Genomic DNA, 13,256 nt, shown 5'->3' with positions numbered 1-13,256 from the left:
TCCCCATCCTCTGAGGGAGCCCCTCTCTCAGTGCTCACCACCTCCCCACGGCGCCCACCCTCCCTCCCCTCCCCTCCCCTCCCTCCCCTCCCTCCCCTCCCCTCCCCTCCCTCCCCCCCTCCCCTCCCCTCCCCTCCCCTCCCCTCCCCTCCCGCTTCGAGCCGTGCCGATCCCTGGGGAGCCAGAGGGGGAACCCCGGCCGCAGGCGCCTAGCCCCACGCAGGCGCAGAGCAGCCCGGCTTTCCCAAGGCCGCCGCCGCCCCCGCACTGCGGCCCGCGCGCGGTTGTCAAGGCGACGGCGCGGGTTGGCGCGGGAACCTCGGGGAGACCCCGCTCTCGCTCCCGCCCCCTCCACCTCCACGGCTAACCCCACTCCGGTTTGAGCCGGTTTCCCCGCCCCGCCCCCCGTGCGCACTGCGGCTGGTGAGGATTCCCTGGCCCACGGATGGGGGTGGGGGTGGGAAGGGGGACATAAGCGCAAGCGCACTGGGCGCGGCGTTCCCTTCCGACCGCAAACGACGGGAAAGCCCTGGCGCAAGAAGAGTCCCTCCGCGCAGGCGCACTGCGTGCCCGGCGTCCCCGCGGCCCCGCCCGGTTGTCTAGACAACGCACGCGGGAAGGCTGGGCGCGCACGGAACTCCGGTCTCACGCCCCCTCCAGCGCATTGCGGCGGAGCGGGGGATTCCCTCTTGCCAGCGCGCACGCGCGGGCTCAGGATTCCGCGGGCCAGGGACCGAGAGGCAAGGGGCTTTTCTGTGAACCGGAACACGCATTTCCACCATCGTCTTTATTCCCGAGGGCCGAATGCCGTGCGCTCAGCTCCTGCTTCATCTTTACCTTCTGGTCCATCGCTACCGCCCCCAGAGGTCCTGGGCAGAGCTGCCAGGGGCGGGTAGCTAAATCTCTTCCTACTTGACTCATAAACCCACCGTGACTCCCCTTCACCCTGGAATGAAGCCCTGTTCCTCAGCCTGGCACGCAAGTACCTGCATGCTCGACTGGCTTCTTCCTGCGGATTAATACCCCTTGGTCTCAGACTTTTCCTCCCTCCTGGCTACAAAATCCCAACGTGGCCATGCAGGTGGCTCCCTTGTCATGTCCTTCCCAGGCCAAATCTCCTTGATTCTTCAGACATCCTAGAGTTGGGCGCTGGTTTCAATTCCACTTTGTAGAGGAAGAAACAGGCACTGTTTCTCAGTATAACTCATTAAAGACCTTTCCTAAGGTTTAAGAAGCCAGATTCAGAGGCACTGTTAAAATACAGGCCTCCATTTGGGAAGAGCCATGTGGGGTCCTCCACCCGTTTTGTGGCTGACACCTTCAACCCTGATTGAGGCTTAGCTGCCACCCCTGAGGCTACCCCACAGCTCTAGGTGCTTCCTGGCTAAGTGCCACAGGCAGGTGACTTAGTCTTCCAACCTATAAAGGGGATCAATAAATATCTCAGTGTCACCAGGGCTGAAATGATGCTTGCTACCACGTACTAGGCCCGGGCTTAGCTCCCAGTACTCAGTTCTGCTTTTCCCTACTGACCCAGTCTCCCATTTTCTGGTGGGGACTCTGCTCATTGGCACCCCTGCAGGTTTTCCAGAGATCCTTCCAGGTTCACTCACATGTCTTCCAGTCCTTGTCTTAGGGCTGGCTCATGGAGGACCACCAAGTAAGACAGTGCTCAGTATTTGCTGGCTAGTTTTGATACCAGCTGCCTTTATTTCAGGTATCTTCCATGTGACGTCTCAGCTATACCCAATTTTAGTGGCACTCCCTTCCTGAAACAGGAGGGCCATTGCACAGCATTTATTTTTCTGTATGGAAAACTCCTATGCACCCTTCCAGGTCCTTCCTTTGTGAAACTCTCTACCTCCTTATCTCAGAGAAAAGCCCAGGACCCTTTGGCCTACTCTGATCCCTCAGGATTGGAGACATCCTGGGAACCTAGTTCTGAGACTGAAGCTCTGGAAGAAGCCTTCTTGGCAGGAGAGTCAACAGGGCAGAGGCCCTGAGTAATGAGCCTACTGTTGGAGAAGCTGACAGCTAGAGGCAGGCAGGGCTGGGGTTCAGGGAGGGTCAGCTTTAAGGGTGTAGGAGTATCACTTGAGTGAAAGCCATAGCAGCGACTAGCAAATCCTTTGACCCCATTCCCAAATGTGGACCTAGCCACCTTCTTTCTCTGATCCACTAAGGTCAGTTAAGCTCCATGAAGTCAAACCAGGTTAAAGTCCTGGCCAGTGTTCCAAGATATGCAGCTGATGTAACATTTATTCCTGCCCAAATCCACTTGCTCCTTCCAGCCTCCAGGCCTTTGCCTATCCAGTGCCCACTTGTAATGGAATCTGATTCATCTCCTAAGGCCCACTATGAAGAAATCACCCAAGAAACCTGCCCAGGACTTAGCCCAGATGCCTCCCACATTGGACTAACAGTAGAACAACCCATCTTTCCTGACACCAAGCACAGGATGTGAACTGGTAGCTGGTTAAGACTCCTGCTGACTCTGAACCAGAATCTCAGTATGCCAACAAGCCACCTCCAGCTCTCTCCTGAAGTGCTGCATGGCCTATATATTTCTGAGTCACCCCCTTGCAGGATCCCAGCAATAATGGGGTGTGGGTGGGGTAGTGGTATAGGCCCCTCAAGAAACAAGTGGTCCAGCCAGGAGAGGGTGCTGTAGGATGATCCTGGCACAGCACTTGGGTTGAGTGAGGGCAACACTCTCAGGGCCCTTGTCTTTTCAGGTCTTGGTCCTTGTGTGTTTTGTCCCCCGTCCCCCACCTACCCACTCGCATAGACTTCAAGTGCACACACTGCCTCACTGTCCAACTTTATTGGGTACTCAGTCCCGGGCTCCACACGTACAGGAAATGGGAGTGGGTGTTACTGGGGGCAGGGACCACCTGGCAGGAGGCGTGCACAGCCAATGATGCCACCTAGCTCCTAGGATACAGGCGCCATGGCTCACCTTCTCTGCAACCGTCGGAGCTGACCTGGCGGGAAGGCGTAGAGGGTCATGACCCTGACTCCCCATGGAATGGCTACCCCATTTCCAGGCTCACTTGGGGGCGTTGAAGGGCACGGCCCTCTGGTTCATGGGGTTGTCCGGTGAGCGCAGCCACTCCTTTTTGAGCAGCTGCTTCAGCTGTGACAGACGCATGTTGGGGTTCTCTTGTTTAAGACGGGGCAACTGCGCCTCTTCAAAGGCAGTGAAGGCTGCCCTCATACGGCGCTCAGGGTGCCGGTCAGCCTCCTCCGTCATGCTAGGGGTGGACACAGGTATTAGAGGGAAACCGATAGCTCTACCCACCCAGCAACCCACTCAGGCAAAAGATCCAGCCCCCAGGGAAAGCCCTGCCCCAGTGCCTGCTGTGCCTTCCCTGAAGGCCAAGTCCACCTCTTATGCTCAAGCCTCCCCCCCAAGGCCCAGGGTGGAGTCCAGGCCCTGCCCCACCTGAGCACTGCAATGGCATCCTCTATGGTGCGTGCCTCCACGCTGCCCTCCTCGGGCACACGGCGGTTCACGTTCTCTTCCAGCGGCACCTCCAGGTGACTCTTGGCTTTTTCAGCTGTGGGCAGCAGGTGGGCGAGACAGTGAGGGATAAGCAGAGATGCAGAGTTCCAGGGAAATGAGAGAAATGCAGAGTTAGGGAATAAGCAAGGGGAGTGAAGGAGCAGGCAGGTAAAGAATAATGGGGGAGGACAGAAACTCAATTTGGGCTAGGAACCCCTCCCACCTCCTTGTACAACCTGTCCCTCCTGACCTCCCATTGTCCAGTCCCCTGCCCAGGCTGAACCATGATCTGAACTTCTCTGTAAATGAGCTCATAGAGAGGTGCCTTGCCCTCTATTGTATCTATGGCTATTGTATCCTCAGCCTTGGGACACCCCATTAATACCCGAGGGGCCCCAGGACACACAAGCTGTGGGTGGGTACAGAGTAGAGAAGTATCCATGTGTGTGGCCTATGCTGTCTATGCTTAGAGCATGGCCTGCCAGGGCACCGCAGAACTGCCATGGGCCACGCAGAACCCTGGCACCTTCTCTGGGGGTGGGAAAGGCACCTGGACTCAGTCCAGGGGTCAGCCCTGCTATTCATCCTTTAGTGGATCAAAGGGAGGCTCCAGAGTAGGGCGAAATCCCACCTGGGTCCGGTGCTTCCTTGTGGGGATGGTCTCGGCGGAGCGTCTCCTCTATCTGGGCACGGGTGACCTTGCTGGGTGCTGCTACCCGGGGGGCCTTGCCACCCTTGAGCTTGGAGTCTTCCTCCTCCAGCAGGCGCTGTGTCTCCTTCTTGCGTTCCAGTTGCTCCAAGCGCCGCTTCTCCTTCTCCTCCTGGAGGGAGAAGCGGGGTGGGAGTGTGGGATTTGAGCCTCCATTTCTCTCACAGAGTCCGGATTTTCATCTCAACCAACACGGACTGTGGCCATCCTGTGTGCTAGACCCTGTGCTGAGTGCAGGGGACACAGCTGGGAACAGAATGGGCTACCCCAGGGCTCCCATCCTACTTGACCATGAGAATAACAGGGATCCTCGGCAAGGGCAGGGGGGTGGATGGCTCCCCTAGGGAAAATGACACCTGGGCTAGAGAAATAAGTCCCAAGAGAGCTGGGGGACAGGACAAGAGAGTCTCAGGTGCAAAGGCCCTGAGGCAGGACCCACTTAGTGTGATATAGAAAGGGACTAGGATGCTGGTATATCTGGACTGGAGAGTAAGGAGGGAGAAGAGATGGGGAAGGGGTAGGACCAGGCTAACCAGAAGGTTTGTGCTTGATTCCAAAGGTGACAGGAGCCATAGGAAGGCTTGGACCCAGTGTGCTTAGGATGGGGTTCTGCCCTTAAGGCCAGGAAACACTGGGGGAGACACTGAGTGTCCACAGCTGTGTGTCACAGGGGCTGGAGATGATCCTATGCTGGTTCCTCAAGAAAGTCCTGATGTTAGCTGGAGGAGGGGACAGATGGCCTTCAGGTTGTGACTTTGGCCACTGCCCTTCCTACTCTCCAGGGCACACAGTGAGGTTCTGCTTCATTTATAGTGTGGTTTGGTCATAGGCTAACCCACCACCTCCCACCCACTGCCTATAACTGCCTCACACCTGGGATAGTCTCTGTGCCTGCAATCCACCTCCCGCCCGCCCCTCCGCACCCCTCCCCATGACCCTAAGGCCTCTGACCTCCACCCAGTCTGCATGGCAGGAAATGGGGGCAGGGGAGAGAGGTAAAGGTCAAGGTTGTTTGAGTGCAGGGGCTAAGTGCTATAGCAGGGCCACCTGGGGCAGGCCATTATGCTTGGAGCCCCAGTTTCCCCATTGGTTACAGGGCATATCCTGCTGGAACTCTCTGCCCACTGTGGAACGCCTCGTGTTCAGAGGCAGGAGGCAGGAAGGAACTGGTCTGGGTTCTGAAAGGCTGCCTTCTGGCACCCAGCCCACAACAGATGCTTGGTGAAAGTGTGATGAATGAATGAATAAGTTCTGGAAAACTCAGTAACTCAGGAAGGACATATAGCACGTGGCCATTAGCATTAGTCTCTAGGGATGTGGGGCTGAGAAGGGATTGTTAGCATTTATACTTTGACATTCAACAAAATTTTTTTTTAAGTCACTTGCAATTTTTTAAAAATGCAATTTGCGGGCCTCCCCGGTGGCGCAGCGGTTGAGCGCTGGGTTGCGAAGCTGCCCGCGGCCTCTGCGGCGCCGGTTCGATCCCCGGCTGCTCCCCGGCCACCGGAGGAGGGTCCCACATGGCGTGCAGACTTCTCCTGCCGCCCGCTGCTCCCCTCAGCAGTGTACTTCGGTCCTTCTGCCTGCTCTGCTCCCCGCTCTGGCTCTGGTGAATTCTCTCACCCTCCCGCGCTTCTGACTGTACCCAGTGCATGTATAAACAAAACAAACAAACCAGCAAACAAATAAATAAAGCATGCCTCTAAAAAAAAAAAAAAAAAAAAAAAATGCAATTTGCATCTATTGGCAACCAATGAGGGAAGGGTGGGTCCACTTGGTGGAATATTCTAGAACCATCAACAACGAGCTTTGTAAATGAGATGGAATTTAGACTCAGGTATTCATCGCCATGTTGCCGAATATAGACCAAGTGGAGACAAAGGTCAACTTCCATCTGGTAGCTGATGCCAGTGGCTGAGAAAGACCTGGCTGGGGGGCCCATTTAACCAAGTATATGGGGGTAGGTTGGTGAGAAAAGCCTTTGGTGTCACATGTCTTCTTAGTGTTTTAGAGCAAGTATGGATTTCCTTTTTTCATAGAAAAAAAATCTTAAAGTAGCTCCCTCAAGGAAAGAGGGTCCAGGTAAGCCTTGTCAATGTGGGCCCATGTGCCCATTAGCAAGTGGGATGGTCAGACCCCAGAACACCACATAACAGGAAGAAGAACCTAGGCTGCCCACACAGAACAGTCAGGAGGGGGACTTCCTGGAAGAGGTTGGGAGCTGGGAATGGCTGAGAGCAGGGTTGGCAAACTATAGTCCTCTGCCTTGGTAGTTTTGTGGGAATGCAGCTACAGCTACTTGCAGATGGTGGCTTCGGTGCTATAGCAACAAGGTCAGGAGGCTTTGAGAGAGACCACCTGAACTCTGCTTTATCCATCCTTCCAGGTGTATGCTACACAGGTGAACAGTCAGGCAAATGCTCTAGATCTACAGTCCTACCTGTGTGTACCCAAACCTAACAAAACAGAAGGAGGATTTCTGGTTTCAGTGACAACCAGCCAGGTTCCAGCCCCAGCTCATAGCCCTGCAACCTGTGCTCCTTGCCTTCTCTGTGCCTCAGTGTCTCCCTAGTGGCTGGAAATGATGCATGGCCCAAGAGCAGAGCAAGCTAGGACTCCTGAGGGTTGGGCTGCTGCCCCAGGACTGTCAGACAGCCTCTGACCTTTTTGTCTGGATAATAAATCTCTGATGGACACTGGTTTTCCTTTTGGGTTTTCAATTTTCCTCTACAGTTGACCCTTGAACAACGTGGGGGTTAGGACTGCCAATGTAACCCCTGCATGATCAAAAAGTACATAAAATTTTTGACACCGCTAAAGCTTAACTGTAAGTTTTTCCTTGGTGTCTGCAGGGTATTCATCTCAGAATACAGACACACACACCCTATCATACCAAAACCCATGGATGCTCTAAGTCCCTTATTGTGGGCCACCCCTATCCTTGGGTTCCACATCCAAGGATTCAACCAACCAACACCCACCTACAGATTGGCTTGAATCTGTGAACGCTGAACCTAAGGGTAGGGAGGACTAACTGTATTGAAAAAAATCTGGCTATTAGCAGACTACCGCAGTTCAAGTCCATGTTGCTCATGGGTCCACATCAGAAGGAAAACTTAAGTGCTTCAGTAGCATGTCTACTATATACAACTGGAATGAAACAGAGATTTGCGTGATCTCTGTGCAAGGGTGACATGGCGATTCATGTGAGGTCTTATATTTAAGAAAGAAAATTTAAAGCTTTCAATGCAACATGGGAAGCAGAGTGATAGGAGGTAACTGGTGACATTTAATTGCCACTAAAAACAAGCCCAGCACAGAAAAATGATGGGAAAAACCCCAAGAAGTGTCCAGATGTCCACAAACTGGGCATGAGTGGCACCTGCTATTCTTCACTGCCTTTATCAGTCTCCCAATGAACAAAAGCCTTTTCTCTGCCCTGGCTGGGGAAGGGGTTCCCCCATTTCCACCAGGGGCCAGTGACTAATCAATGAAACAGGAGCTTGGCCTTACATGGGTCTCTGGCACCACCTACTGGATTAAGCAGATGAGCACCAGCCCTAACCGTTGCCCTGGCACCAATTAAGCCCCTACTGTTGGTCTTTTTTTTTTTTTTTTTTTAAAGATTTATTTATTTATGTATACAAGAGCTGGGGTGTAGGCCAGAGGTGTGGGGCGGGGGTGAGGTGGGGTGAGCGGATTCACCAGACAGATTGGGGAACAGAACAGGCAGACTGACTGAAATACACTGCTGAGGGGGGCAGCAGGCGAGACAGGAGAAGTCTGCTGCACCATGAGGGTAGCTCCCTGGCTGGCCCTGTATCTAACCCATGCTGCGGAGGCTGCGGTTAGCCTCACAGTGCTATGCTTAAACCCTTGTGCCACCAGGGAGGCCCCCACTGTTGGTCTTGCACTGGAGCCCATTAGAGAACAGACAGTTGTCCCTGCTCACTTCTGTGTTTTTATAAAAGCCCAAAAGAGCCTGTGGTCTGGCTCAGGGGGATCTGTCACTTCTTAGCAACAGTATTGGTGGCATCTGGGGTCAGCTCATTCTCTGGGGTGGGGCCCTCTGTGCACTATAGGGTGTTAGGCAGCATGCCTGGCTCCACCCACTAGATGCCAAAGCTGCCTCCAGACATCTCCATGTGTCCTCTGGGGAAGAATCACTTCTGGTAAGAAACAATTCCTGGCAACCACCTTTGAATGAGACATTGCTGTGCCTCCGTCACAGGGGCTTCCTGGCACCTTCTACCGCTTTCCAACTGCCAGCCTCACCTGCCAGTGCACATCCAGGCCCACTTACCTTTCGCTGCTCCTTCCTCATGACGTGTTTGTCCTCGTCCTTCCAGTAGGCATCCTCCAGCTCCTTTTGCTTCTTGGCATCAGCTGCTGCCTTGGCCTCAGCCCTCCGTGCCCGGGCCGCTGCCGACTTGGTGTTCTCACCCTGGAACTTCTTGGGCATCCCTCAGCAGGCTGTGGAGGGAGAGGGGGGAGGAGGGAAAGTGCAGGAACATTTCATCCCTGGGCAGCAGAAAAGGATAGCAATTTTATCCCCATTTTATAGGTGAGGAACCTGAGGCTTCGAGAGGGTAAATGACGTGCCCGGAGCCACAGAGCGGGTGAGCAGAGAAGCCAGGTGCAGTCTCTCTGTCTAACTGTTGCTCTGGTCCAGTGTCCTGCTGAGCCTTCAGGGACACTGGTGTAGATCAGGATTCTGATGCCATGGGGACCCTTCTCGAAATGAGAGGTGGCCCCTCTTTGGGTAGAGCAAGGAAAAATGGGGGCGATCATTGGACCCAGGAGACTCAGAGTTGAGTTCTGGCTCTGCAGTTGTGGCAAGGTGCTCCTCTTGAGCCTACTCATCTGAGATGTGGGGTCCAGTCTGGTTCTTCCCTTCACAGGGTGTGGGGACTGCCACCAAGGGTTGGATATGCTGGCCTGATCCCACATTTCTCCCAGCTTCTCTTGGCCCCCTAAATCAAGCATTGATTCAAGCACTGAATCAAGAAGTGCACTGCACTGCACTCCCCATGAGGGTGCCAAGAGGTATATTTGGGGATATCACAGTTCAAGTACAAATAAGGAAACCCCTAGCCCTCATCTCTCTGCCTCTCCCTTACTCATTCAACAGCTGCACCAGTATCCTTGTCATTTTTCAATCATATGAAACAGGTTCCCACCCCAGGACCCTTCACTTGCTGGGCCTTTCATCTGGAGGCTCTATGTTACCCTTTTTGCCTATTCAACTCCTGTTTAAACATCATGGCCCCCCTTACTGTTGTCACTTCCAGGAAGCTCTCCCTGGCTTTCAGAGCACAAACTTCTCTTTGAGGCACTTATCTGGGTTGGTATCTTCTGTTCCTTTATAATTCACCAATGTATGCCTTCCCCACCAGGCTGGAAGTTTTGTGAGTGCAAGGCCAGGACTGCTTTGGTTATTGTTGTGTCCCCTAAGCCCAGCATAGTAGGAGCTCAATAAGTGTTTTGAGCAAATGAATGAACATTGTCTATTCCTAGGGGCCCCTCACTATTTATTTTATACTTTGTGTTGTGTCCAAATTCAGCTTCTATTCTCTCCATTCTCACCTTCCTTTTCAGTTTCTGCAGCCTTTGCCTCCCTTGACACATACTACTTTGCCCCCTCCTCCCGTGAAAACCCTGGCCACCCACAGGGACTCTGCCCCAGCATTCCCTCTTTCCATATCCTGTTGCTCAGGAACCTCCAATCCCATCCCAAAGGTTTAAAGATCTTTTTAGACCCCTTCTTTAGGCTGGGACACAGTGACTAAATGTTTATATCCCTCCAAAATTCTCATGTAGAATACCTAACCCTTAGTATGGCTGTATTTGTAAACAGGGCCCATGAAGAGGTGATAAAGGTTGTGAGGTGAGATGGGTGGGGCCCTAATCTAATAGAGTTGGTGCCCTTACAAGAAGAGCAAAAGACAGGGCTCTCTCTCCCCACCATATGTGGGAACACTGAGAAAGGTGGCATTCCGCAAGTCGAGAAGAAGCTCATCTGGAATCAAATAGGCACCTTCATCTTGGACTTCCAGGTTCCAAAACTATGAGCAAACAAATCGCTGTTGCTTAAGCCACTCATTCTGTGACATTTTGTTATGGCAGCCAGAGCTGATACAGACAACTTTTCTTCACACACACACACACACACACTCACTTTGTCATTCAAGAAAATGAACTGAGCACCTAGCATATGTAGGGCCAGGAAAGAGGCAGCAATAAGGGCCTTCCTGCCTACCTGGGACTCTGAGACTGAATGGGAGACAGACAACAGGTGTGATTGGGTGTAACAACACCCAATCAGTTGCAAAGGGGACCTGCAGGGCACTAGGAAACATAACCTGGAGAAGGAAGAGTGTGAAACAGCTTTCTAAAGCAGACATCTAAGAAAAGACTTAATGGAACTGGATGATCTTAGCCCCCAAGAGTAGGCAGGAGGCAAGTTGGAAAGAGATTTACTTCCAGGATGAAGGGAGGGGCATTAGAGCAGAACAGGTAGATCTGCATGTCAAAGCACTATGGAGATGATGAGGTTGGGGGTGGGGAGGGTTCACAGAAGCAGAGGATTCACGTGGGGGTACGGAAAGTGGCTCTGGCTGGGCAGGTGGTACCTCTAGGAGGGAATCAAGCCCCAAGTGATTTACTGGATGTACTAGTAATAGCAAGATAGAAGATGAAGCTCAACGGTGCCTCCTCTAAGAAGTTCTCCAGTGAATTCTATTGGGCTCCCCCCCTCCTCAGACCATCGTCCGGGTGCGTGAGATGGGGACCTCAGTACCCAGCTCTGTAAAGCCCAAGACTGGAGGCCGCTCAGGGGCAGGGTAGGAGTTGGGTGGCCTCGAACGCGACGCCTTCACTCTGGACCTGTCATTAGCTCCGGGAAATGGGCACAGCCCCAACACAAGCCGTGAACATTGGGCCCCGGAAGCGCCCCAGTCTCCGAGAACCCCAGCTCCATCCCTCCAAGAAGGGTGATCCCAGCCAAGGCGCCCCCTCTGGGTCTACCGGCACCCCGCCCCCCGCACCCGGGCTCCGCCCGCGCCGGGGTGCTCCTACCTCCTTCCTCCAGCGCCGGCCAGGTCGCGCGTCCGTGACGACATTGTGGCGCGTGCGCACCAAGCTCCTGGAGGCGCACGCTGCTTACGTTTAGGCGCCGTAGCCATCAAGGTAAAGGAAAGACCGACTGAGACCCCTGGCCCAAGTCAAAGTCGTCAGCCATTTCCTTTTCTCTACAAGAAGCTGATATATTTTATAAACCCTCGTCCCCTGCTCGCACTTCAGATATTGGCGAGCCAGGAGGGGAAGGAAGCAATCTACAACATTGCCTTTACCAAGATGACAGCCGCCCGAATGAAAGATGGTGGCCGTGACTTCATACGTGATCCAGAGCGGTGTAATCAAGTAGGGGAGAGCCTGGACGACGCCTCTTAACCCTGTGAAAATGACAGAAGGAAACCTAAATCAAAATAGAGTCAGGAAGGTTTGAAAGGCGGGGTCTCACTCACAGACCCCAGCAGGAAGAAGAAAGAATTCCTTCTTATCCACTGGCAATGAAAAAAATCCCACATCACTGAACTTTGGGTCTTCTTCAGGAAACTTTAGTTCAAAACAGCCCTCCCCAGTTTCCACCTAAAACCAAGTAAAAGCAAGTCTTCCTTTTGTCTCCTTGGACTTGCCTGTGGTTTGCTTGTTCTTAGTTGCAGTTCATTTACTATGCACAAGTAAACTCACTTTGATTCACTAAACACCTAGTTTCATCTTAACTTTGACATTTCATACAGTCAGAATTGGAATTTTACAGAGTGAGGTGTACCTCAGGACCCCAAACCTGCCTGCTCTAAATAGGTTCTGCTATTCACAGCATCGAGACGGAACATACTCTAGTGTTTAAGACCTTTAATAGAAAATAACTTTAATACAATTAGTGTGTAATGAAGAGAAGGGAAAAAATAGATAAAATAGATTTCAATTAAATACCCGAAATGACCCATCCCCTCTTTGGTAAAAATGCCCAGCCAAACCGGATTGGCCTGAAGCAGGATCATGGAGGCCCAAATGTTTGTCACAAGTCTAAGGCATCTTCTGGTGGGGACCCATAGGAAAGGGATAGAAGTGGCCAGGCAAGACTGGAAGGAAAAGAACAAAATCAAAACCCAAGTCAAGATAAAGGCTGCCATTGTCAGCTTCTCCGTGGGTCTCTCACCCACATCTCTCTTTCAAGTGTCTCCTTCCATGAGCTCCAAGACCCTGCTGCAAGTCCAAGGCCAGGAAGCAAGCACAGCTTCTTCATATGTCTCTTTGTTCCATGTGCCTCCTCCAGATCGCCTTCTTGATCTTCTTCCTTCCTTCTCCCAATATTCTCTAGCTTCTTCTCCCTGCTCAGCCCCACCCTTTCTTAGGGTGTGGCAGTGAAAATGGAACCTCCCCTTTCTCTGAGGATTACCTTGTTACAGAATCCAAAGGAGTGGAACCCCTGAGGAAGTAATGATCCCCTGAACCAAGGATGGTACTCATTGGCTTTGTTCTCTTGCTCCAAGAAATGGTCTCTTTCCTTAAGGTTGGGTAAGTCTCTTGCATTCTCACTTCATTTGGGATGGGTTTTTTTTTGAAGACATTATCCTTTGGGTAAACACTTGTTTGTTTTTCTGGACTTTGAAGTTAAGATTATAGATCCCCCCCAATCTTTTTTTAAAGATTGGTATTATAGATACCAATCTTCTAAATACACAAGTTGTCCCTCCTCAGACACCAGTGAGTTTTATGTACAAAAATGATGGTCCCTTTTTATGCACATTATTAACTAAATGGGTCAGTTTAACCAAAGATAATGTCAAACTCCAGTGGCCATTATGGGGAACATTCTTTTGAGATATTGGGTAATGACTGGGGGCTTTTGTTCAGTAGTAAGATCTCAGTTCAGTAGCAAGTTTATTAAGAAAAACTTGACTTGTATACACACAAATGGGCAGTCTTTAGGACAAGAACTATGTTACTTAAAAAGCCGGGGTGACCTTATATATT

The 13,256-nt window shown here is 52.3% G+C and overlaps 1 protein-coding gene across 1 annotated transcript; it reads right to left on the bottom strand.

Moving 5' to 3' along the window:
- Nucleotides 1–2,780: 2,780 nt before the first annotated feature.
- CCDC124 (coiled-coil domain containing 124) lies at nucleotides 2,781–11,325 on the bottom strand. The gene is made up of 5 exons (XM_037506144.2): nucleotides 11,292–11,325; nucleotides 8,518–8,687; nucleotides 4,137–4,326; nucleotides 3,446–3,560; nucleotides 2,781–3,254 (listed from the first exon to the last, which is right to left on the bottom strand). The coding sequence occupies exons 2-5, from the start codon at nucleotides 8,674–8,676 to the stop codon at nucleotides 3,050–3,052; spliced, it is 669 nt and encodes a 222-aa protein (XP_037362041.1). The 5' UTR covers nucleotides 8,677–8,687; nucleotides 11,292–11,325; the 3' UTR covers nucleotides 2,781–3,049.
- Nucleotides 11,326–13,256: the final 1,931 nt, after the last annotated feature.

This window comes from Talpa occidentalis, unplaced genomic scaffold, assembly GCF_014898055.3.
Source record: "Talpa occidentalis isolate TD23 unplaced genomic scaffold, MPIMG_talOcc4v2.1 talOcc4.12, whole genome shotgun sequence".
Classification (NCBI taxonomy): domain Eukaryota; kingdom Metazoa; phylum Chordata; class Mammalia; order Eulipotyphla; family Talpidae; genus Talpa; species Talpa occidentalis.
This window is presented reverse-complemented; position numbering and strand designations above follow the sequence as displayed.

Bases quoted from the DNA above. Each gene is read 5' to 3' on its own strand.
- CCDC124 (XM_037506144.2), bottom strand. From the start codon at position 8,676: ATGCCCAAGAAGTTCCAGGGTGAGAACACCAAGTCGGCAGCGGCCCGG. The intron at 3,561-4,136 runs GTGGGATTTCGC...TGCTGCCCACAG, and splicing joins CAAGGAAGCACCGGACCCAG to CTGAAAAAGCCAAGAGTCAC. The intron at 3,255-3,445 runs GTGGGGCAGGGC...GTCCACCCCTAG, and splicing joins GATGCCATTGCAGTGCTCAG to CATGACGGAGGAGGCTGACC.